Raw genomic sequence first — 23,323 nt, forward strand, 5'->3', positions numbered from 1 at the left:
TGATGTGCTCCCACCTTCCCATCTCTCAGATCCCTGGCCATATGGTCTTCCTCCCTCCCTTGTGCTGGCACTGGTGCTGATCTGATTCTACAGTGATCCAGCTCACTGGCAGAAAATTCACCAAGTAAAAGAAAAGTAAACACTTTTCCATGTTTATTGTTGTTGTTGTTGTGAGGGTTTTTTGCGTTTGGGTTTTGGGGTTTTTTTTCCATTTAGAGCTCAGGCTTTACCTCAGGACCTTATAAAGCTGAGTGGCACACCAGTGCCAGCTCACCGATGGACTGTTCATCACTGAAGCTGGTGGGTGTGCTATCCATGGAACTTAGCTCTCAGAGGAACTCCCTTAGGTGTGAAACTCTTCTGCTACAGCCAAAGAATTTCAACTTTCTTGTCAGATGAACTGTCTGAGTGGATTTGTGTTGGACAAGCAGCCATTTCAGACCTAGCAGTGGCAATCTTACTGTCAAATTGAGACTTTATGGTCATATTTGCAATTGGAAACTGTGAGTGTTCCATTTAAAAAGCAAAAATTTGCCAGCAGTTATTACATAGAGCTGCCATGTTCCAGTTTCTTTACAGTTAAATGTGATTTTTCAAATAGCATGATGTGGGAACTGTTGACAAATGCAGAGTGTTGGTTTTTTGACTACAGAAATCACTCTCCTCTTACTCACACTTTCTCTCTTTGGGTTCAAATTCATCCACTACTCTGTCTGGTTCTTCTTATCCCTTCTTACCCACTGTTGGTACTTATTCCTTGTCCCTACCTAAGCCAATAACTAGAATTATCTCTGGGTCTTCAAGAGATGTAAATCATAGAATCATTAACTTAAAGCTGTATCAAGTTGGCCAAGGACATGTCCAGTCCAATTTGGAAAATCTGCAAGTATAGAGAGACTTTAAATACTCTCTCAGCACCTATTCTAGGCCTACAATCAGCAGGAATTTCCCTTGCCACAGCTCATGATTACTGACTTTTTTCTTGTCCCTGTGTATTTCAGAAAAGAGTTTGACTTTAATTTCTTTGCAAATCCTTTTGAAATACTTTTAGATTGCTATTGGATTGGGGAGGATGTCTTCTACACCTGAACAGAACCAGCCCCCACATTTTCTCTTCTTTCTTCACCTGCTCTGAGCCCTAACCCTGGGGGGAGGGTACCACTGTGCTGTGCACTGATGTTCATCTGATGGGGGAGCTATTGTAAGAAATGTAGAGATAGAATTGGCACATAGCTCTTGGTACTTGGGAGGGGTCAGTGCGGGGCACAAAAATACATAAAAAATCCCTTGAAGCCTTGTTTTATCTGCTGCATTTAGTAATATAAAATTCAGGACAGTCACTGCGGTAGAACTATCTGAATTCCATGCTGTTTTCAGACAAACAAGACAGTGCAGGAAAGAAGGAGTTAAACAGACACAGAAGATGAAGGCTGATGTTAGATGTCAGCTGCTTTGTATAAAAAGGTGGTGATGAGGACACAGCCCAGGGGAAATCTGGGGATCTTGTGACTGTTTCAGGAAGAGACCACAGTAAATGAGGAGACATTTGCAGCAGTAGATTGAAGACTGAGAAGTAAAATGAAAGCAGAGGTGAATACACATGCACTGAACCAGACACAGCTGAAGCAATTCAAGGGTCCGTGCTGGGACCACTGCTGTTTAAGATCTTCATTAAGGACAAGAGATAGTGGAATTGAGTTCATCCTCAGCAAGTTTGCAGATGACACAAAAGTGCTTTGTGCAGCTGATGTACTTGAGGGAAAATAGGCCACACAGAGGAATCTTGTCAGGCTTGAGGAGTGGGCCTGTGTGAACCTTATGGCCAAGAACCTCATGGATTTTCAACATGGCCAAGAACAGGATAGGATCCTTCACTTGAATCAGGGCAATCCTTTGAAGATCTCTTCAAGCCCAAACCATCCTATGATTCTGTGATTATAAACTCAGGTACAGACTTACTTTATTGGAACGTGTGCTTTTCATAAAATCCAAATGCGTTGCATTCAATGATCTGCGGATTTGAGCAAATCATTGACTTGAAAGAAAACTGAGAAAAAAACTGACAACACCAATTTTTCCTCTATTTCTTCACCTGCAGAATTCATTTTTCTTTTTTCTGAAATGGGTTGCTTTTTAAAATAAAATTAAACCACAGTATAGAGCCCAAATCAAAATGCACATGAACAGCTTTAGCCACCCTAAAGCAAGTTTTTTACTGAAATACATATTCCTTCATTAAACATTTAAATGTTGGGTGGTTTTATTCTTTTGCTTTTTTGCATCTGAAGCGGATTTTTGGAGACTTGTTGTCATTCATGACAGAGAATTTTTTTATTTCTTTGCACCTTGTTCTTTAGAAAGTTTGGAAAGCAACCTCCAAACACCTACCTACGCCTGCTTTATTTAAAAAGCAACCAAAATGGGCAATGGAATTGAAAATACCAGACAGATGTGAATAAAGACAGGCAAAATGAGTATAAAGGAAGTAACTATAGACAGGGCATACAGTTCATAGGGTTTAGAGTAAGAGAAGAACCTGGATGGAGCAAGAGGACAGCCCTCACCCTGAAGGTTTTCTTCCTTGAACTCCCTGCACTGGCACTCAGTCAGACATTTTAGGAATGGTTTACACCCACAGGCAAGCTAAGCAGAATCAACACGCTCCCATGGGGACTGGGATTGATATTATGACTGCTGTTATGTCTGTTTCATGCACAATATAAAAAGAATAAAGGATTTGTGTGTCCTTGTGTCTGCTGTCCTGCCATCTGTGAGTGCTGTCTCAGAGGTCAAGCACAATTTAGCTTTTAGAGATTAAATTGGATTCACTGGCTATATAAACCACTTCATTAGAGATGATATAGTTCTATTTGACATTCCCACAGGGGAATTAGGGAGACAAGGATTATGGAAAGTAGTATTCTCCGTTTAATGCCAAATTTGGAAGAGGTAAATTAGGAACTGATTCAGTGACTACCAGAAACTTTGGCCTTCATGATTTTCAAGGGACACAAAACCCAGAGGGATTAACAGAATGTAGTTTTTTTCTAAAAGATATTAGAGGTTGTTGCAAACATGCTTTTATGCTAGTATGCAGATTTTACCACGTTTAAGGGCAAATCTAAAACTCAGAGGCACTCTGTAATTATTTTCCTAGAAAAAGCACAGAACTGGTCAGAGAAAAAGTCATGCAGATCTGGATGTTCTTTTAAATAGAAAATTTCAGTCCTTTCTTATGTGTTAAATGCTGCATTCTTTAGGAATAGCAGCTTTGCTAAAGAATATAGAATATAGATTGTTTTTCACATAGAAAACAGTTACTTCTTGGCATATTTGTATGCCAGTATTGGCATATTTGAATTTTAATATTATTCAGAAAGTTTGAATGTACTTTGTTTAAAAATACATATGGAAATGTAGCATCATCCTAATTGATTCCATTCAGCAGATTTTTGTGGGGGAGAAGGCAATATTCTAAAGTATCAGGAATAAATTAAATATAATTAATAATGTACATTTGGTAGGTAAAGCCTCTTCTTTTCACATTTCAGCAATTTTAAAAGCAATATTTTCTACAGGAGCCAATTTAACTCAGACACAGACTGCAATTTAAATATTAAAATATCATTAATTATGATCCTCCCCACAGGTTTGATTTAGTCTTTATCAATGGTTACATGCTTTGTAGAGTCTTTGCTGCCTTCAGTAGATGGTTTTCATTCACATAGCTGAACTCTTTAACAGATAAATTCCTCTTTATCTTGTTTTTCTTTTTTTCTTTTTTTTCCTAGATTGAATGCTCAAGTATATCTGACTACTCAGAAAAAATTATCAAGGCCAACCACTTGGACAACAGTAAGACATTTTTTTTTTTTTTTCAGGAAAAAGAGAAGATAACAGTTTTGTTGTTCTGATTAATTTATGTTCTGTGTTTTACATGTAAATGGTAGTTTTGCAGAATTTACTTATGTAAATACAAAACTAAACACCTCTTTCTAGGCACTACAACAATTCCTCACAGGAATTGCTGTCAATTCTGTATTTATCAGAGACAAAAAAAGGAACTAGAATTGATAAATGGGAAGTTTGGTTTAGCAAAGCAGAAGGAAGACCGTATATTAGAACTGGTCAAATTAATTGTGCCATTAGAATTCCACCTTCTGTCTTAAACAGAATAGCAATAAAAACATACTGACATTCAAATTGAAATTAGTTTTAAAGCAAAAATTTTTCACCAAGTTTTCTGACTCCCCACTTTAAGAAAATACTTTTTTCAAAACCTTATCAAAACACACAGACACAAACAAAACTGTTTGAATCCTAAAATAAAAATATAATATAAAACTTCCTTTTTGCTTGAAAAGAAAGCTGATGAAATTTCCAAGTATGTGGAAACTCTAAATTAAAAAAAAACCAAACCCAACAAAAACTAGAAGTACCCCCAAGCTACTGAAAACCCTTAGAACAAAATAATCCCCAGCAAGTTCTATTTCTTGCCTTCCGTCCTCCTTCAAATCACAGCACTCAAGATATCTTTGTAACAACCTAAAAAGTCAGTCTTTTTTTAACTGAGGCTGTGATACAGCTCCTGTTTAAAAGTGATTTTTTGTGAAGAGCTTGCCTTTGCTGCAGAGCAGGTCACGGCTGGGCTGCACCAAGTGCCCGCGCTTTCAGCTGTGGCTGCGCTGATGCTCTGCCCGCCCAGGCACAGGAATGGGTTTCTGTGCTGGTTCAGATCTGCTTTGATTTTTATTGCTGTCACTGGCAGTTTGTGACTAACCCCGAGCTCTCTGTGAGGAATATTTATTGTACATCACGGGCATTCAAGTGTTGTGGTGAGAACAGCACTGACGTGGGATACAAGGGGCCAGCCAGCATGTGCAACTCTTGGCTCAGGAAAAGAAGGAAGCAAAGAGGAAGCAAAGAAAATACTCTTTCCACAATTGGGATAAGGCACTAAAGCAGTGAAGTGTGACCTCTGTGGTTGTCCTTAACCTTGGATGCAGAGACTGTGTGTTCCCAGCACGGCTTTCATTGGCTAGAGACACAAATAGCGCACCGCAAATCAATTTGTGTTTGGATTTCCAGCAGCAGGCGTTGTGTGTGAAGGGATCATTGTCAGAATAAATTAGAAGGTTCCAGTGTTCTCCAGAGGGTGCAGAAGGTTTCTGTGTCTGCTTTTTCCTCCTGTTTCTACAAGGAAAACTGGGAAACTATGGGCAGGAGCAGAACCCCATCCCTTTGGGAGGAGACTTGGCAGGCGAGGCTCAGCAGTCTGCCTGACTGCAGTTTGGTCTGCAAACTGCACACCTGAACCAACATTTACTCTTTCACACTCCACACTGACCCACATTCACTTCTATTTTAATGCAGCCTGGTACTGAGCCAAAGGGTCTTGTTGCTCATGGAAATTTTCCTTTCCCCACTCCCCTCCCCTCCAAGTGTTTTGAGCAATGCAGAGTCAGAAAAAGGGGCTGAACCAAGGGAAAACCCCTGCTTCCAGAACAGAGACATGCAATACATCTGGGGATAGCACAATCTGTCCCCACATGATGCCTTATGAAGTGAAGGGAGGTGGGAGGAACCAGTGCTGCTGCTGCTGCTGCTGCTGCTCACACTGTGACTGTTCTGGCTGTAAACAGGGGGCTTCACAGTCAGGTGTGTCACTCTGGCAGCTGTCAGCAGTGCTGAAATTCACTCCAAAAGAATTGGGGCAGTGGAAGTTCTTGGGAAAAAAAAGAACTGAGAGAACTCATGGCTGGAGGTTATAGACATGAAGAGTCTTCAGGATAACAAGAGATGAACTGTTGAATTACTAAGTGTGAAAGAAATTAGTTTAAATAATGGCAAAGAGAACTCTGCTCTTTTCCAGTCAGGTTGCTCTTATCAGCTGATACTTTGTGGTACCAGTCTGAATCAGAGTGTTCCAAATTTCTTAGGGGGCCAGTCTGGACTAAAAATTTGCTGTGCAAATAAAGTGGCCACATCTGGTTAGAGTAATACTAGTACTGCATGTATTTGGGAAAGACAAAACCTCCTTTTCCCTGGGCTGAGTTCTAAAAATCACTCAACCCACAATTCCACACTCAGCCAGGTAGTGTAGTTCTAGCTAAATTAAATTAAATTAAATTACCTTCCTTTTTCTGAAACTGAATGTTGACCATTTCTTCAATAAAAAATGCTATCATTAAAAATTACCATTAATTAAGAGTAGTGGAGTAATCTTATCAATTAGTAATTCAAAGTAGAATACTCGCCTTATTCCTAAATTTCTAGTGCATTTGTTACCTTTTCAAGGAAGAATCCAGAACCATGACACTTTATCCACTGCAACAAACAATATAAACATGAGAGAAACACATGCTAAAAATTATTTAGCACAATTTGAAAATGCATTTGCAAATAGGAATTTTTTTTTTAAATCAGGAATGATGGGTTACTTGTGTAGTTGTCCTAAAACAAAATTATCTGTTACAACTGAGGTAAATATGGCCCAAAATTCAAACATTAGTGTGTAAACCTGCAGGGATGTTTAAATGCTTCTAAGTGGATTCTTTGCTATACTTGGTCAATGATCTGGCAATTTGCCAAATTCCAAAGGGCATTTTAAAATGAGATCATGCAGGTAACCAGGTAAGGCCTGTTTTTCTGTTATTTTTAGACATGGTGGGGTTTTTTGTTTGGCCTTTGGCTTTTGGGTTGGTATTTTTTCTTTTTATACTATTACAAAAAATTTTATTATACGTACTCTGAATAGTTTTTAAAAAGTGTGAAGTGCATTGAGTCACATGGAGTCATGCCTTGTGGACAGGCACTCAAGAAGAGAATCAGACTGAAAAGGTCAGCCTGACATTCACCAGTAAGGATCTTAGTCAGGTCTTTTATTATGTGAAACATATCTATTTGGATTCTCTTTTCAGTAATCACAATATTTAAAGGTAAAGTGGAAGAAGTTGAATTACCTGTGGATCAAGTAGACATCATCATCAGCGAGTGGATGGGTTACTGTCTGTTCTATGAGTCAATGTTAAACACAGTCATCTTCGCACGAGACAAGTGGCTGGTAGGTGCTCTGCATGTCGTGCTCCTTGCTGGAGCAGTCTCCATTTATTTTCTGACTACAAGCTTTCCCTTCCCTACTGTCGCCATAACGAGACACTGTCACATCTCCAAGTGCCGTTTCTGAGGCTTTAACGAGGAGATAACAAAGGGAACCTCAGTGAAAGAGCTTTGCTTTTGATTAAGTGCTGGCCGGCCAAGTTTGCCTAGACAGTGTCTAATGACATTGCCGCAGGCTGCAAGGTTAAAGCTGAAGGAAAACAATAAAGGCATGCAAGGGGTGCTTGTCTGGTTTTTGTATGTGCAGTTCAAAATGTGATGTCTTTGTCAGGTGAATAGATTACGAGATCCATTTCCCCACAATTCATCAACAGAAACCTGGAGGGCTAATGTTTCCAGACCGAGCTGCTTTGTACGTGGTAGCAATTGAAGACAGACAGTACAAGGACTTCAAAATTCACTGTGAGTAAGCACCTGCCAGAAACACTTTTCTGTGGTTATTTCCTTAAATCTTTCATTTCCAGTAGCTTACTGTGACCTCTTTGCAGGCCAGAATTCCAATATGAATGTGAACTCTGAGAAAAATGTTGGTTTGCTGATACATTCAGGAAATTTGCAATAATTTAAAGTGCACAAAGGAGAGATGCATGTATAAATTGATGAAGACTTTGCCTAGAGTTGTATTAATACCTCTAGCTATATTTAAAATGTGGATTACAGGAGATTTAGTTTTGTTGTTGTTTTGATAAATATATAATCCATCACAACAGCCACAAAACCCAGTAATTTTTTTGCCATTCACGTCTTTATTTTTGTTTTTAACATAACAAAAGCATAAAAGCAGTAAGATGCAAATTAATTGTACATGTGAAGAAATAAACCTAGAACAAAATTATATCTCCATGATGGCCTGTCTAAAAGAAAAAAACACACAACATGTAAAGTTTTTTAAAAAACATTTTATGTGAGAATTTTTAAATTAAAAATAAGGATCAGAAATGTAAATTTTACTTATATGTTAAAAAAGGGTTCTAATTTGGGGCTTTTTTGGTACTTCATAGATGCATAAATTGGACTTTTCCTTTGCTTTGGGACAGTTTCCTTGAAGTATCATTGAATAACTGTTGCTGTTAGTGACATCTACAAGTGACCTAGTCCAGGCTCCTGCTGTGATCAAATGAACATGTTTTACATTATTTTATTCTTCTTTTCCTTTCAACATTTTTAAATTTTATTTATTTTTTGGAGCTGGGCAGTTTCACTTAAAGGTATTTTCCATTATGAAAAAAAAAAAAAAAACACAAAATCCCTAAGCAAATTTATTAACCAAAGTTACATATGAAAATTTGGGTTAAATTTAGACAACCTTTAAATTAAAATGCCTAACTCCTCATTCCTTGACTCTCACCTCCTCCCAGAAAAGAAGGTTTGGTGTTTAAGTAACCAAATTCAGTGCTAATACACAGAACTGCCAGTTGGTCAAAATTGCTATTTTGGGTCAAAAGTGAGCCCAGTGCAGTGGGGTGGTGACAAGAAGTCTCTGTAGGTGCCAGGAAGGATTATATCTCCCCTTCAAGCACAGCCTAGATTTTTCTCTTCAGCTGTGATGACCTTGACAGTTGAACTCCTTACAAAATGTACAGATTCAAATGGATGTATGAGTCATCCATTCTGTAAAGGAATCAGAGCCATTTTGGCCTAAAATCTTTCATTGTGCTTTTGAACTCCTTCATTTCTAGACCTTGAATCTTGTTCTTTTCTCACAGACAATACATCTGTTTTCAAATTGTTTCATTTTGAGCCATTTGAAAAAATGTACAAAGTCATTTTTTCCTCTTCTAAAATTTGGTTTCCTCTAAGACATTTTATTTTCTGATTTCACCTCTGATTTCCCTTCTCCCCCTTACCTTTACCTCTGTCCTCAGTTATTTCTGTCTCACAATCTGCGCCACCATCTTGTCTCTCCTTTCCATTTATAAATCCTTGATAGTATTTCCTTACATTTCAATTTTTCATCTTTTTCTCCCTTATGGAGGATAAAGTCTTACCCTCATATGAGATGTGACCCTCAGCATTTAAAGGGCATTCAAGAACCATTATATTGATAAAGAAATAATGCAATATGAGGTTTCTAAAAAAAGCTAACTTCTGATTTTTCTAACTGAAGATTAATGCCACAGAGTACTACTACCATCAATTACTCTGATTTACTGCAAAATGTAAAACATATTATTTTATTTTTTACCTCCTGTGACAGCTCTCTGCCTAAGACAGATTGGGCTATTTTTTTCAAAGGTATCCCATGTGGGCTGAGGTGCAGTAAATTATGGAGGCCCCAATAATAAATAAAAAATTAATCAGTTGTTTCTTCAGGGCTTCCTAATTAGTCTTTTCTGAGTAATCACATAAAAATATATGACTTTTTAAAATGTAATCTGAAATTCTCACACACTCATGATGCCTGAAACAAAAGTTTTAGCTCCCCTGAAATGCTGAGAAACTCACAAACCAGTACAGAGTTAATAAAAAGATATCAAAGAATCATTCATGTCCATGGTTTTCCAGTTTAGGAATATGCAGATTTTTATATCACATGACATTTTCCATACTCCTCTGGAAACCCCAGTAGCTCAAATGCTCTGAAAAAAGCGAGACATTTCAAACATGCTCGCAAATGTGTTTATCTGTTTGCTTCGGTTTTTGTTCAAGCCATTTATAGAAACACTCACAGTATCAGTTTAGAATTTGAGATAAAGCACTGAATGGACCTTGACTTACATGCTTTTAAAAAAGACTAAGGTTTCACTTGTTTGAAGGTTCTTGTTTTCACTTTGCTAAGCAAACTTAAAAGCAAAGCCATTGTACTTCTCCATTTTTCAACGTTTTCATTTTGTGCAAAAAATCCTCAACATGATAAGAAGCATCTTTTGGAACAATCAGAAGAACAATTCAAATACAGAGGATTGGCATGACTTTTAAATCTTTTCAAAGTGAACCTTTTGCTTTTCTGTCATGATGTATGCACAGATTAAAAAATGGAGTCCCAACTATTGAAACACACCTGCAATTCTACTCCTGCCAGTAATTTAATTGCTGAAACTAAAACTACTTAAATAATCAAAAGAACATGTAAACTGCCAATTGAGTGACAATCTATGAGAAGAAAAAAAAAAAAAAGAAACAACAAAAAACACCCTAACACTCAGCCTGACATTAGATCATTTTGGGCCACAAACACAAGCATCTAAAGCCACAAAAATCATTGACAAATCTCATATAAAACAGTTTTGGAGACACCAAAAAATAAGGGTCATTTATTCAAAGATGTACATTGAGCACTTATTTTGTCACAATTGCTTTATCTGTAAATTAGCAATGTTGACATAGACAGCTGGGGCAGGGAGCAAAAAGCTGAAGGGGACATCTGTGAATTTTAAAGGATATCTGAAAGGGGGTGGTAGAAATTCTTTCAAAAGAAAAGTGCATTGAGAAGCAAAAAATATTTTCTATTATTGCTGTTAACCTTGACAAATCCATTTGCACCGACAGGGTGGGAGAATGTGTATGGCTTTGACATGACCTGTATTAGGGATGTGGCCATGAAGGAGCCCTTGGTGGACATAGTAGATCCAAAGCAAGTGGTGACCAATGCCTGCTTAATAAAGGTTTGGTAATTCTAATTATACCTCATTGTGATTGTTTACACCTAACTGCGGAGTTCTTTTGGGACCTGCTGCTTGTGTTTTTCTACTGTCTTTGCATGCTTTGAAGCAGCTGCAGAAGCCATCATTGCAGAATGCTGCCACACTATGAAGGAAAATTGTGCAGTTTTAGATTAGCCAGTTCTTGCATGTTTCACATGCTCAATACTGTCACGTGACCTGAGCATGAACACTGATACCTTGATTTCTTATGGAATTCCCAAAAGCAAGGTGCTACTTTTGTCTCTACTCATCTGGTTACATCTGCAGGCTGTAACTCAAGATTCTTACAAATGTTACATGTGGAAATACTGGATGAAGAGAGACATGATATATTTAGATATCAGTTTGAATTGCCCTGCCTTTTTGCAAATAGGGGTTGGAAATTACTGATTGAGTGCTGCTGAGGAAAATGGGTAAATTATTCTGTTTGCAGTAAAAAAGTCTGAAACATCAGTTCTGAATTGATGATGAAATAATTAACTGAAGAACATGTGATCAGAATTTGAACTCAATTTATTTCTCTAACTTCCTAATTCTTAGCCTTATAGAGAATTCTCTCTCAGCCCCAACATCTGCACCCAGAGATTATCTGGTACCCTGCTCTACATGAAACAGAAAGGTCACTAAACCCTGTTCACAAGGTCATGTTAACAATGAAGGAACTGCCTGCAGGAACATTTGAAAGCTCTAACATTCCCTTCACGTGAAGGAATCTTCATGTGGGACAACTGTCCTGAACAAGGCTGTCTGCATCAATAGTAGTGGTAGTACCAGGTCCATGAATCCAAGAGCTCATTTATCCCAAAGAATCAGTTCTGTCTTTCCCCTTTCACTTTTTGCCAATGAAAAACACAGCATTAATTATTCCCATACGCAAAGGGGAAAGCCATGCCTCCAGTCTGCAAAACCTTTACTGAAAGCAGAAAAAAGGAACAGAAACAGAAACTCTGTATGAGTACATATGCATGCACAGTCCATCTGCACTGAGGGGAACACAAGATGGCTGTGCCTGAAAACAGCCTCAACCAGAGCCATTTAAAATTGCAGCACACATAAAAGAAACAGCTATTTAGACTCCATGCAATATGTCCAGGGAGAAAGAGATCAGGGAGAAAAATAGGTTGGCTGATGTGGAATAAAAAGCTGCACACGCTTAATTGAAGTGCAAATCCAACGCTTTATTTAGAAGGTCTTTGGAAGTAATTTGGTTTAAGATGACAGACAACAATTTTCAAAGTGTTTCTATTCAGGTTTTATATTCAGTTTTGACATATTTTGTCAAGAATGGTGCTGTACCATGTAGAGGCACCATGAGAGCAAAGCAGGTAATAAGTACACAAGCACAAACCACCCTCCATTCCAGAATCTCACAAACTGATCACTAAGCAGAGAAAATTGTCAATGAAAAGCATGAAGGAGGGAGATTTATGTTCAAGATAGCAATATGAGAGCAAGAAAAACAGACTCTGTACTTATATATTTTAGAATTTAATTTACTTTTACACATGGTTTATTTATAAAAAAAAAGGTTTTTTCCTCCTGGAAATATTTGTGAATTCAGAGAATAATATTAGCCTAAGAAAACATTTGAGAATAAACAAAGCCATAATGTTTAATTATTCAAATGTTTTATTACAGCACTTCGGATAGCACAGCTTGTTCATATTAGATTCACAGAGGGATTTTTAGGGTTGTATTCAACACAAAGCCAGCTAATTTAAGGTGCCTACCAGATGAGTCTGGGTTCTCTCTACATTAGTCAGTGGATGGACCAGTCACTAGATATATTCCTCAGAGACCAGTCAGAGTCTTGTGCTTCTGCAGTTATTTCAATTCCCAATTTAGATGCTTTGAATGATTCTACAAAATCAGCAAAATAAGACATCAACTGTGCATGCTGTGTAGCCATGGCACTTATCTGACATGCTGGAGACTTGAGTAAAATTTCCTCTTTTTTACTCCTCAGAAACTGGATGTAACCCAAGTCCTGAATGCTTTAAGGAACTTTAGGCACTGGACAATAGGTGCACTAGGGGTGGTGCATGCAAGGAATCCTCTCTGCTATGAGAGCCATTCTCTTTTGCATGATCTCTTAAATACATCTGAGGGACACAGGAATTGTCCTGCCAAATAGGAGTCCTGTGTTTAACTTCCACAGCAAATCAGCCAGGGAGAGTAGTGAGAACAAAGCATTTTCAAACCACCAGAATCCATGAGTGAACACAGGAATAAATGTACAGGTGTCCTGCTGGGGGCCTACTGCTTTAAGGAACTGCGCAAAAATATGGAAAAGTTTGTTCCATACTTAGTAAAACAGTTGTTTTCTTTTCTGATCAAAAAACAACAAAGAAATAAACAAATAAAAGAACTCCACCAAACCTGGGCATCCACTGAGATTTGCACGTTTAGCTTATTTCCATGTTCACAAAGTCCTAGCTTTGTGAGTAACCTGACTGTATGGGAAGGAGATCAGGAAAGAGGAGCCACGGCACTCCACTTTCCATCATTTGTCTCCTGTGCAGTTAGCTGTAATGAGTGTTGCCATTTTATATAAGAATATATGGTTGCCAGAGTACAATTCAAGATCACCAAAACCAGACTTGGCCATTCTCAGAATTAATTAATAAAAAAACAACCCACTTCTGTCTCCTACTTTGCATTGTAAAAAAGCTATGTTTCTGTCCTTAAAAAAAGTACTGAAAAACTGACCAACAGTTTATTCAGGATATCTGTTTAATATTTTTGAGAAATTTCTCTAATGAAAATATTTCCTAGTGCTTTTGATTCCACTTTACCCTGCAAAGCCAACACAGCTCAGAGAGAGGGAGCTAGCTCCCTTTTATGTGCCTCACCACTAGACTTAAGTCCCAATTTCCCCACTGTGAGATCACTAAAAAGACACCAAAAATTACAGAAGTCTGCAGCTATCACTCACCAGTCCAGGTTAGCTTGGGAAAGCAAATTTTGCAAGCTGCTATGGAACTCTGCCAGGAGACCTCAGAAGTTCTCATTCCTCCCATGCTTTTTTTCTTACCCTCTTTCGAGGGGGAAAAACCAAAAACATTTTAAGGTTATCACAGCTTTAAATGACCAGTTATATGCATAGGTCACATAGGATAAACACTAGTGCCTCAGGGTGTCGTTGCAATGCAGTAGAATAATTTTCATTATGGTTAAGTCGTTCTTGAACAATAATGCTAACCAGACAGGCCAAAGCTATGGCTTGCTTAAATTGGCTCCCCATAAGTCTTCCAAGTCTCAGAAACACACATGTGGTCCATGCAAAGACCTCAGTAACTGAAATATGGCTGCATCTTTCTATGTCTCTTTTTGCAGTCCTACCTTAGATTACAGAAGGTAATTTCTACAAGAGCCCTCTAATGTGCCCTAAAAGAGGCTAAACTTTAGAGCCCTCTGATGGGCAATCTAGACTCTGCTCTCCATTCTTGCAGTGCAAATCTTAAGAAATGCTGGTGAGGTCAGAGACACAATTCCTGACTTCAGCTGATAGAGAAAATTTGGATTTCTGCCTCCAACAATTATGTTTCCCTGTACGCATGAGCAATAAGGATACCAGAGCAATGAGAATGAGCTATGAAGGTACAGAAAGTGCACAGGAAACATTTCCCACAGAATTAGAATAATACTTCAGACTTACCATCCTCCCTATCATCACTACAGCTTTTGGAAACAACCTAGATGAAAGCAGTACCTAGTTGGGAAAATCAGATCCATCTGAAAAATACAGTTTAAGCCTTGAACAGTGAGATTTAAATATTGATGGAAATAAGCAATCTTGAAGACTACAATGTCCCTTGCAACTACTGCAATCAAGCCATAATACAATTAACATAATTTGTTTCTGTCTTGTTCAAGAGCAAGATCCCTGTGCTCACTGTTTGGAATCAGTTACCTGATACAGGACTAGAAAGCATCACCATCAAAAAGCAGGCCCCTCTTGTGCCTCAAATGTTTTGACTGCTTGGCACTGTCAAATCACTTTCCAGAGATGCAAAAACAAATAAATGTATTTTTATTAAAAACCTAACTCTGGCATCTTTCCTCATGCTGACAGTCCCTGATGATGAAAGGTCTTTGAACTGGACCTATATCTCCATTTCAACATCCACCTGTATTTATCAGAGCACCTTTTTTACCCTGATTTTCCCCAGCTCCTACAGCCCTCCCTACCATTCCCAAGAACACACTCTCTTCACTGAGCGTCCTCTCTCTCAGCTTAGTCAGATAACTGCCTCATTTGCTCATGATTTGGTATATCAGAATATACCACTGACTTCTTACAGTCTTAAAAGGCTGCCAGTCATCTTTGTGTCTGATCATTAAACAAAATACTAAAGTATCTCATTTAACACTTACCTGAGAGTCACAGACATCTGCGTGTAAATGGCATTTCTTTCTCCTCAAAACAGGAAGTAGATATTTATACAGTGAAGACTGAAGAATTGGAATTTACTTCTGCATTCTGCCTCCAAATTCAACGCAATGATTACATTCATGCCTTGGTCACCTATTTTAATATTGAATTTACAAAGTGCCACAAGAAGATGGGATTTTCTACAGGTAATCTGTACTTCTTTTAATTTAATTTCTGTTGCTATCAGTCTATCAGTGCTACTGGTTAGATAGTACAAGAAGTTTTAATGCACCACCACATTTGAATTTCAGTGATAAAAACTATTGTCATTTTGGGGGAGGTGAGCAGGATGGGGAAAGGACAACTGCTTATAGGAATTCTGTGGAAACAGAGGCAGAATTTCACAATGGATATCAATCTTAGAGCTCAGCAGGAATTATGACCTATGAATTTATGTCTCTCACCAGCTATATCTAAATCCTGTGTCAAGTTTCTCAGATTAGAAAGAGAATTATCAGCTCAGAGAGAAATGGCAGCTCTGCATCCTAGTTTTCCCCAAATCCAAAATGAAACAAAGCTTGCCCCAGAGCCTAAAAACAAAACTACTATTTTTCCAAGCTATAAAAACACACATACTGATTATGTGAGTTGTCTCTAACAATCCAGATGTGAAACTCTAACTTGCTTTGGTGAGCAGATATTTAAAGGAATAACTCCATTCCCTTAAGGCATTGTTTACCAGACTGAATAAACCAGAGAGTCTTGCAATAAATGCAAAAACTTCATCCTGCAGACAGCCTTTGTGTAGACAGGAGGGTGAAGTGTTTCTCTGCCTCTGTTCAGTTTGTCATGATATGGGAGGTGCAGAAATGCTCCATAAAAAGGTTGTTTGGCCATCTGCTGCTGAAGGTCACCACTGTCCAGAAGACTGGTAAAGATTCTCACCTGGTGTCTGTTGGCAAAGCTGAATTACTGAATTCAGTTAACATGTATTTTTATAAATTATGAATAAATGTTTAATTTGGGGTGGAGTTGAAGACCAGGACCTGCATTACACACACCTCCTGTTGTTGGAGCACAAGTTTCCAGTGATGTCAGGCTTTTCTAGGGAATGTGGCCCTGCACAGGGGCATGTGCACAACTACTTGGGTGTGTACAAGGCAGAAGTAATGATTTAGAATTTAAATTCAATTTTGTTTTGGTCTAACAGGTTTTCAGTTAGAAATTTTATGCAGCCATGTCCAAATAGTAAACAGTCTGGATCAGAACTCCTACAAGAAGATATCTCATTTAACAATTGGGATTAACAGTCATTAAAACTGTCTGGAAACATAGACAGAAATTATCTGGTAAAATGCTTTTCCTTTCAACAATACAAATTTTCCAGCACAGCTTCTGAAAATAATTGGTTTAATTTCTAGAATTTTAGAGCTACAAATTCTGTCCTGACAGTTTTTTAAAAAAAGTTAGCATTTCCCCAGTCACAAACAATTTTTAGAGCCAAGTAATTTTTTTTAAACACTGGTGTTGAAAGGAAATAAAACCATTATTTTATTAAAGTGTTAATAATGATACTATACAGTGACCTCATGTGAATGGGCAATACAAATGGAAGAAAAAGAAATTTATCAGAGGCTTTTTTTGCCAAGTTAGGAAGTCTTTGAGCTTCTACAGCTATTTTTAGGTTACTAGATATCTTGACTTGCAAGAATGGTAGGAACAAAAAGTGACCAATGCAAGTTCATTAGGCACTGCTCAAAGATTGAAATTTAAATCAGAAATAGAACTAAAGAAGTAAATTAAAAGCCTGAAATAGCAAAGGATCATCAAAGTAATTCTGCTAAGCAAGACTAGAAATTAGTTTAGACCAGTTTCCATCTCTGGCAAATTTCCCAAAATGCCTTTTAATAGTCCCAGAGGAGATCAAGGTGCAAATGCCCTTTCATCCACTGTGTCCTGGAAACTAAAATATTTGCTGGTTTGGGATCACTAGTCAAATGTTTCATCTGCAACACTGTGGTTAATAATTTTTGATGGACCTTTCCTTCATGCTTTTGTATCATTGTTTTTTGAACTAATTTAGATTTCTGAAATTCGAAGCACTTGGTGGTAAAGATTTTCCCAATTTGAATATGTGTGCGTTGAAAGAAAAGCATAAAAATGTACCTATCTTGCCCTGTAACCCCTTTTGTGGAATCTTTCTTGCTGGGTGTGATTCACATCTGATGTATTCCAGTAAAAATGGGAAGACAACTCACAGACAGCCAACAGAATTGTGTTCTAAAGCATATTTGCTAATATAGTACATAAAGTATTCTATGAAATGAAAGGATTTTTCCCAATTGTTTCCAAGTCATAATTTGATTTGCAAGGCATTTAAGAAATTTCAATAAGTGATACCCATATATATATATATTTTTAGCACCTGATGCTCCTTATACTCACTGGAAGCAAACTGTCTTCTACTTGGAGGACTATTTAACTGTGAGACGAGGAGAAGAAATCTATGGGACTATATCCATGAAGCCAAATGCAAAAAATGTGGTAAGTCAGCATCCTTGATCCTAATTCCAGCTCTACTGACCACAAACTATGATCAGCAATAAAGAAAATGCATAGGAGTAAAACAATGAGCATGCTAAAGGCATTCATGTTGATTAGCAAGAGCTCCAGTCCCAGCCTCACCGAAGCTGATGACAGCAATGGTGAAGCAGTCCTACTGTTACAGAAGTCAGCCTGCAAGCAGGCTAGCAGGGCAAGGGAGAGGATTCAATACATCACTGAGTCAGCTGCCCTCTCATTAAAGCAATCAGCTTTACTCTCATTCTGTGACACAAGCAGGCAAGGGGTTGTTCCCAGTGTCACTGAAATCAGTGGAAAGATCCCTTCTGCCAACACAGGATGATCAAGAGTAAGTACTTCAGTTCCACATCTATGGGCACTGTGTGATTTGCCACTCAGTGCCCAAGGACAGCCCAACAGGAAATTAAGTAACCTGTTTCAGAGGAATGCTTGTATCAACTCACTGATTGAATGTACCTGAATACTCAGGTACTCAGGAACTAATTGAGTGAAAGGGTAGCTTAAAAATTGTTCCTTTCCATAGAAAATACAGATGCTTTATCTAAGACTAAAGCTAAAGCATGGTGGGTATCACACTACCATGACTGCTGAAAACTTCCTCAGTTTCTCTGCTATGGGCTGAATCCCCCTAGTGCTTCTTTTAACTGGTAAGGAGACTGTGAGACACGGTCTGATAGACAACCCATGGCTGGGTAGAACAAGACATGAGAATTATGGCTTCTGGGAGAAACACTGGACCATTTTCTGCCAAAAATCTTCAGCAGTATCTCTTAATTTTCTATTACAGTAAACAGCAGTTAAAATAACCTGTTGTCCATCTACACAGTTGTTGCAATTGTTGAAAAATTGCATTTGTTAGCTGCAACAAATATTAACATTTCATTGTCTTCCCTTTTTTCATTGCTTTTTGATTTTTATACCAACACAGACTGGATATGGTAGTGTTGATACAGAGGGAGAAATAAACACAAAATAAACTTGGCATTAAAACAAACACATTCACCCATGATGCTGCTTGCTGCAAGAGGAAAATAATCTGTTTCCCCACTCTTATGTTGTCCTAGGGGGACTGGAATATTTTCTTTTGGCTTAAATGTATCAATTTTCAGTGAGGGGAAAAATGAATAAAATATCTTAAAATTGTTCGCACAGCAGTCAGCACCTGAATGCAGATTTGGGTGCTAAAATAAATGTGTTCTTGATAGTTGTCATAAAACAGAGAGACCACCTCGGTTCAAAAGGAATTGCTAGTGCTTTGTTCTTCTGAAACATGAAGTTTTTCAAAAGCTTGCATAGGCATAGCTTCCTTCTGTAGGGCTGTGTAGTGCCCCTTCCCTAAAAACATGTCATTATAAGAGAAAAAATTACTGTACAACAGGAAGTTGACTAGATCTGTTCTTGAACAGCCCCTAGTGGGAAAGCCCTTTAGCCTACATTAAGAGCATCTCAATGGGGGATACCCCACAAAAATTTTGATAGGCTACATATGATAACAGCATTTCAGAAGTTTCCTGAACCAGAAGTAACCAGGACATTAAATTCACCTCAGGAAGAGTACAGAAATGTGACCTAAGCACAGATTGTATGATGAATGCTATTAAACATCTTACAGACTGCTTCTCAGTGTTAGCACCATTTAAACCCAGAATAAGTTAGAAACCATCACAGGAATCTCTTGAATCTGCTGGTCCTTTCAATCCAAGCAATGATACCTGAATTAATACACTAAACTTATGGTCTTACTTACATGTTGCATTTAAATCTTTTTACAGCGTGACCTGGATTTCACAGTAGACTTGGATTTTAAAGGACAGCTATGTGAAATGTCAGTATCTAATGACTACAAAATGCGTTAGCAAGAAACCTCTCAGAGAGATGAAAAGGAGAATTTTATCAAGTCTTGAACTGCTGAGCTTCAAGCTAGGAACAACTGTTCACAAGATTATTGTATTAAATACTAGAATGTTTACTCTGATGGAGGGTGGTAACCTGATCTTTCTTGCAGATAGTACAGGGGACTGGGATCCCACTGTGAATGTACAGTATACAGAACTGTAGCTTTTGTTAAACATTGAAAAAAAAAAGCAACAGTCTTGAGTGTTCTGGTTAACTTTAGGATGGCAGAAGATGCATATACAAATTGTATTACTTACTGTGAACTTCTGGTTCTTCCAAGCTTTGCATGTTAAAGATGATTAGGGCAGTTTTCTCACTATGAAAGACTACTACAGCACATAACTGTGATAGTATTACTGGACTTATATTCAATATAAATGCATATATATATTGTACATGAGGAAAAAAAAGTAATTTCATAATAGGAATTTGTTTTGTGATTATTCAATTCTCATTACGCAGTTATGGAAAGATAACGTTACCTCTGGCACTAATCTAGGCAGTGATATATTCCATTAACTGTCCAATGTTATAGCTTTGGTAAATATTCCATGCAAAGTGTAGATAAGAGCTGGGCATTTACCGGGAGTTCAACAACTATATTTTTGAATGTCCTCTGAAAATGTGGACCATTCGTTTTGAAATTCACCTTCACAACTGGATGTCTGTCAGAGCTTTAAAAAACATTAGCTTTTTATCCTTGAAAATATTCTGTGGTGAGTTTTTATAGATGGATTTTGCATGAGACTTTCAGAAATCAGACACCTAGTATTTAAATGTGATGAATGCAAAGTCTCTGAAATGGTGGATAATTCATGCTTCTTGGCCATGCCATATTTCAGTACTTTGCAGAATTCTTAATATAAAATAATTTTTTTTAAAAATAGGAATTCGTGTTACCTTTTGGTGATGTTTTAGATAAGTTTTAAATTGCAAATACTATTCTCAAGAGTGCAGCAATTTGCAGGAGCAAGTTAATATCTTTAAAAAAAGAATGTCCATGGCTTTTGATATTACTAAGATGTCTGTAGCTTTCCCATCCCCTTGAGTCCCTTGTTTTTTGTACATAATCTCCTGCTTATTGTTAAAATATTAAGTGCTTACAATTCCTCATATGTATGTATCAGGTCTTTTTACTATATGAACGTGGGCCATTTAATCACATGTAATTCATCAACAACTGCATCACCAGTCCTATCGACACCTTTTCCAGTCCGTCTGGCATTAGGCATTAAATCATGTTCTATCTTGTACTGGATAAGATTGACTAGTTTTTTTTGCCTAAAAATATTTTTAATCACCTGCAAATAAAGCATACTTGAAGATGTATTTTGCCAGTATTTGTCAACTTCTCGCTTTTTAGAAACCTGTTTCTATTGATTTTTCCTCCACAGAACCTGTACAGTGCCTCCATTTTCTTATGGTCTAAAGAATATATTTGGGGATTTTATCCAATGGTGTCTATGTAGAGTGAAATTAAACTGTAATTCAGCAGTAAAAGATACTGTTTGCAATTTAGTTCATCACTGTTTTCTTAAAGCTTCTTTCATATTTTTGGATTGAGGATGAAAAATTTACCTTACCAAATCGAGTTTATCTGTCAAATATTGCTGTCATTTTCAGGGAATGAGTTCAGCTACTCTTTCAGTAATGGACTGGGAAAAAAGCATTCAAAAGTCCTTTTCTAGTAACACTTCTGTGATTCTAGGAATTTAAGGTAAGGAAATCTACCACAGTTTTTCTCAGGCCCTCCATTTATATAAAAATCCACTCAAACAATGTTTTCATCTTCTTCTTTGCCACTAGTCACTGAGATGACTATTACTGAAAGAGGAAAGACTCTTACTTTGTTTGCCTAAATCATACTTTGAAAGCATTTCAAACCATCCACTTCTCTAGCCCACAACGTAAATATTTAATAACTTTAATATTAAAAGAATAACAAAGAAGGGGGGGAAAAGTCTCATATCTTATTTGATTAAAAAAAAAAAAACTACAAACAAAAAAAAAAAAAGGAAAAGAGAAAAAAAGAAAAAAATATTCCCAAGGGTCTTTTCTGAGAATGTTTCATTTTTGCCTGACAAAAAGCACTGGTCAAGAAGCAGCAAAAAAAACCCCCCACTGGATCAGAACAGCTCATTAACCAATTTGAGAAGTATTTAAGAACTGGTGTACATCAATTGCCCTTTCTGTCTCATCTTTCATCTGCTGACAGTGAAGTGTTGGTCTCTTTTCAATAGTTGCCACCTTGCCTTAGTACTTGAAGTGCCCATTCACTTCAGTGTTGCAGGTTTACATCCTGACTCATACTGTTAATGGCACAGTTCTGAGGTGGTCACCACACCTCAGGCACATTCCTTCCTGGAAAAAAAAAATTAGCTTGTGCTTTTATTCACATTAAAAAAAAAAAATATGTATTTGTCCATCACAGAAATAACTGAGAGTGCCTACCAGAGTGCTGAATGCCTTCAAATCACAGTGATGAAAAAGCAAATGCAGGCTTGCAAGGCTACTAACCAACAAGGTTTTGAAAGCCCCGGTGAGTTGGGCACACATAGCATTGGTAGGTCAGCAATAGTGAAAAGGTATGCAAAGACCTTGCAGGTCAGGTGCAACCAGCTAAAAGGCTTTCCTCAGCAATCCAAGTCCAGTTAACTACCACAGTCTGAGCCTCATTTTCTCAAGGCTTTAATAAGAAGGTTTCTCATGGACTCCAGGACTGAACCCAAGCCACTGATTTTCAAAGCTTTGCATTAAAATACAGTGACAAAATGATGGTTGAGAGCTGAACAGACACGTATTTAAAAGATTTAATTCCCTTCCCACAGACAGGAAAAGAAGATCATGAGCTGAGGACAGAGCATGAGAAAGAAACAGAAAAAGAGTATTTACACAAAAGACTGTCCCTGGTGAGTAACACAGCACTGGAGAAAAGAGAAAGCAGGTTGCTTCTGCCTTGACTCTGATCTTAAGGCAGAAGTATTAAAGCGCTTCTCAGGGATTGTTCTGTCACTTGAAACAAAAAGAAGCATTCAAAAAAAGCTCCATGCTGATCATGCCTCTAAAAGACAAAGTGGGCAATTCACACTTGCAGGATTAAGGAAGTAGTCCCTAGTGTTAGGGGCGTCACTGTATTCCCAAGGTTCTCTAAAGAACACCATAGTATGGCTCTACTCTCATAACAGCTTCTTACTCCCAGCACCAATTAACCCTTGCCAGATGTCAATAGTTTCAGGTTTGGGTTTTGCAGGGGATGTTCTGGGAACCTTTCTATGTGTAAAATTAGGGGTTCACAGCCTTTCAATATTATCTTAGACTTCTAATAAGAGTTTAAACTGTCCAAAATGGGAACAAGAATATTACGCAAGGTGGTAATATTTACCCAATAATACCCAAAACATGTTTTTACCACAGTGCTAATTTGAAGAACATTCTCAGACATAATTTCTAACAGGATTTGTTTTTTAATTAATATTAATTCAGAAATTAATTTAACACATACAGATTTGATTATAGATAACTTAATTCACTTAGAAGGTAAGTTTATGAAGGATACATGGTATTTTATGTATATAATGAATAAGTCCCTGCTTTAGGAAGATTAGAAAGCACAGGGCTGACCTGCTGGAAAGCAGCTCATCAGAGAAGGACCTGGGGATGCTGGTGGACAACAAACTGTCCATGAGCCAGAGGTGTGCCCTTGAGG

At 37.7% G+C, this 23,323-nt stretch overlaps 1 protein-coding gene across 7 annotated transcripts in view; it reads left to right on the forward strand.

Annotated features, from left to right (window-relative positions):
- Positions 1–21,116, forward strand: part of PRMT8 (protein arginine methyltransferase 8) — a 58,183-nt gene extending 37,067 nt beyond the window's left edge. For all 7 annotated transcript variants that reach the window (XM_039699665.1, XM_039699663.1, XM_039699660.1 and 4 more), the window contains 7 exons: positions 3,792–3,855; positions 6,921–7,063; positions 7,434–7,521; positions 10,609–10,724; positions 15,194–15,344; positions 17,561–17,682; positions 19,494–21,116. In XM_039699665.1, coding sequence (XP_039555599.1) covers positions 3,792–3,855; positions 6,921–7,063; positions 7,434–7,521; positions 10,609–10,724; positions 15,194–15,344; positions 17,561–17,682; positions 19,494–19,577 — 768 coding nt within the window. In that variant the 3' untranslated portion in view covers positions 19,578–21,116. The remainder of the gene's footprint in view (positions 1–3,791; positions 3,856–6,920; positions 7,064–7,433; positions 7,522–10,608; positions 10,725–15,193; positions 15,345–17,560; positions 17,683–19,493) is intronic.
- The last annotated feature ends 2,207 nt before the right edge of the window (positions 21,117–23,323 follow it).

Source organism: Passer montanus, unplaced genomic scaffold (genome assembly GCF_014805655.1).
Source record: "Passer montanus isolate IOZ18808 unplaced genomic scaffold, ASM1480565v1 scaffold137, whole genome shotgun sequence".
Lineage (NCBI taxonomy): Eukaryota > Metazoa > Chordata > Aves > Passeriformes > Passeridae > Passer > Passer montanus.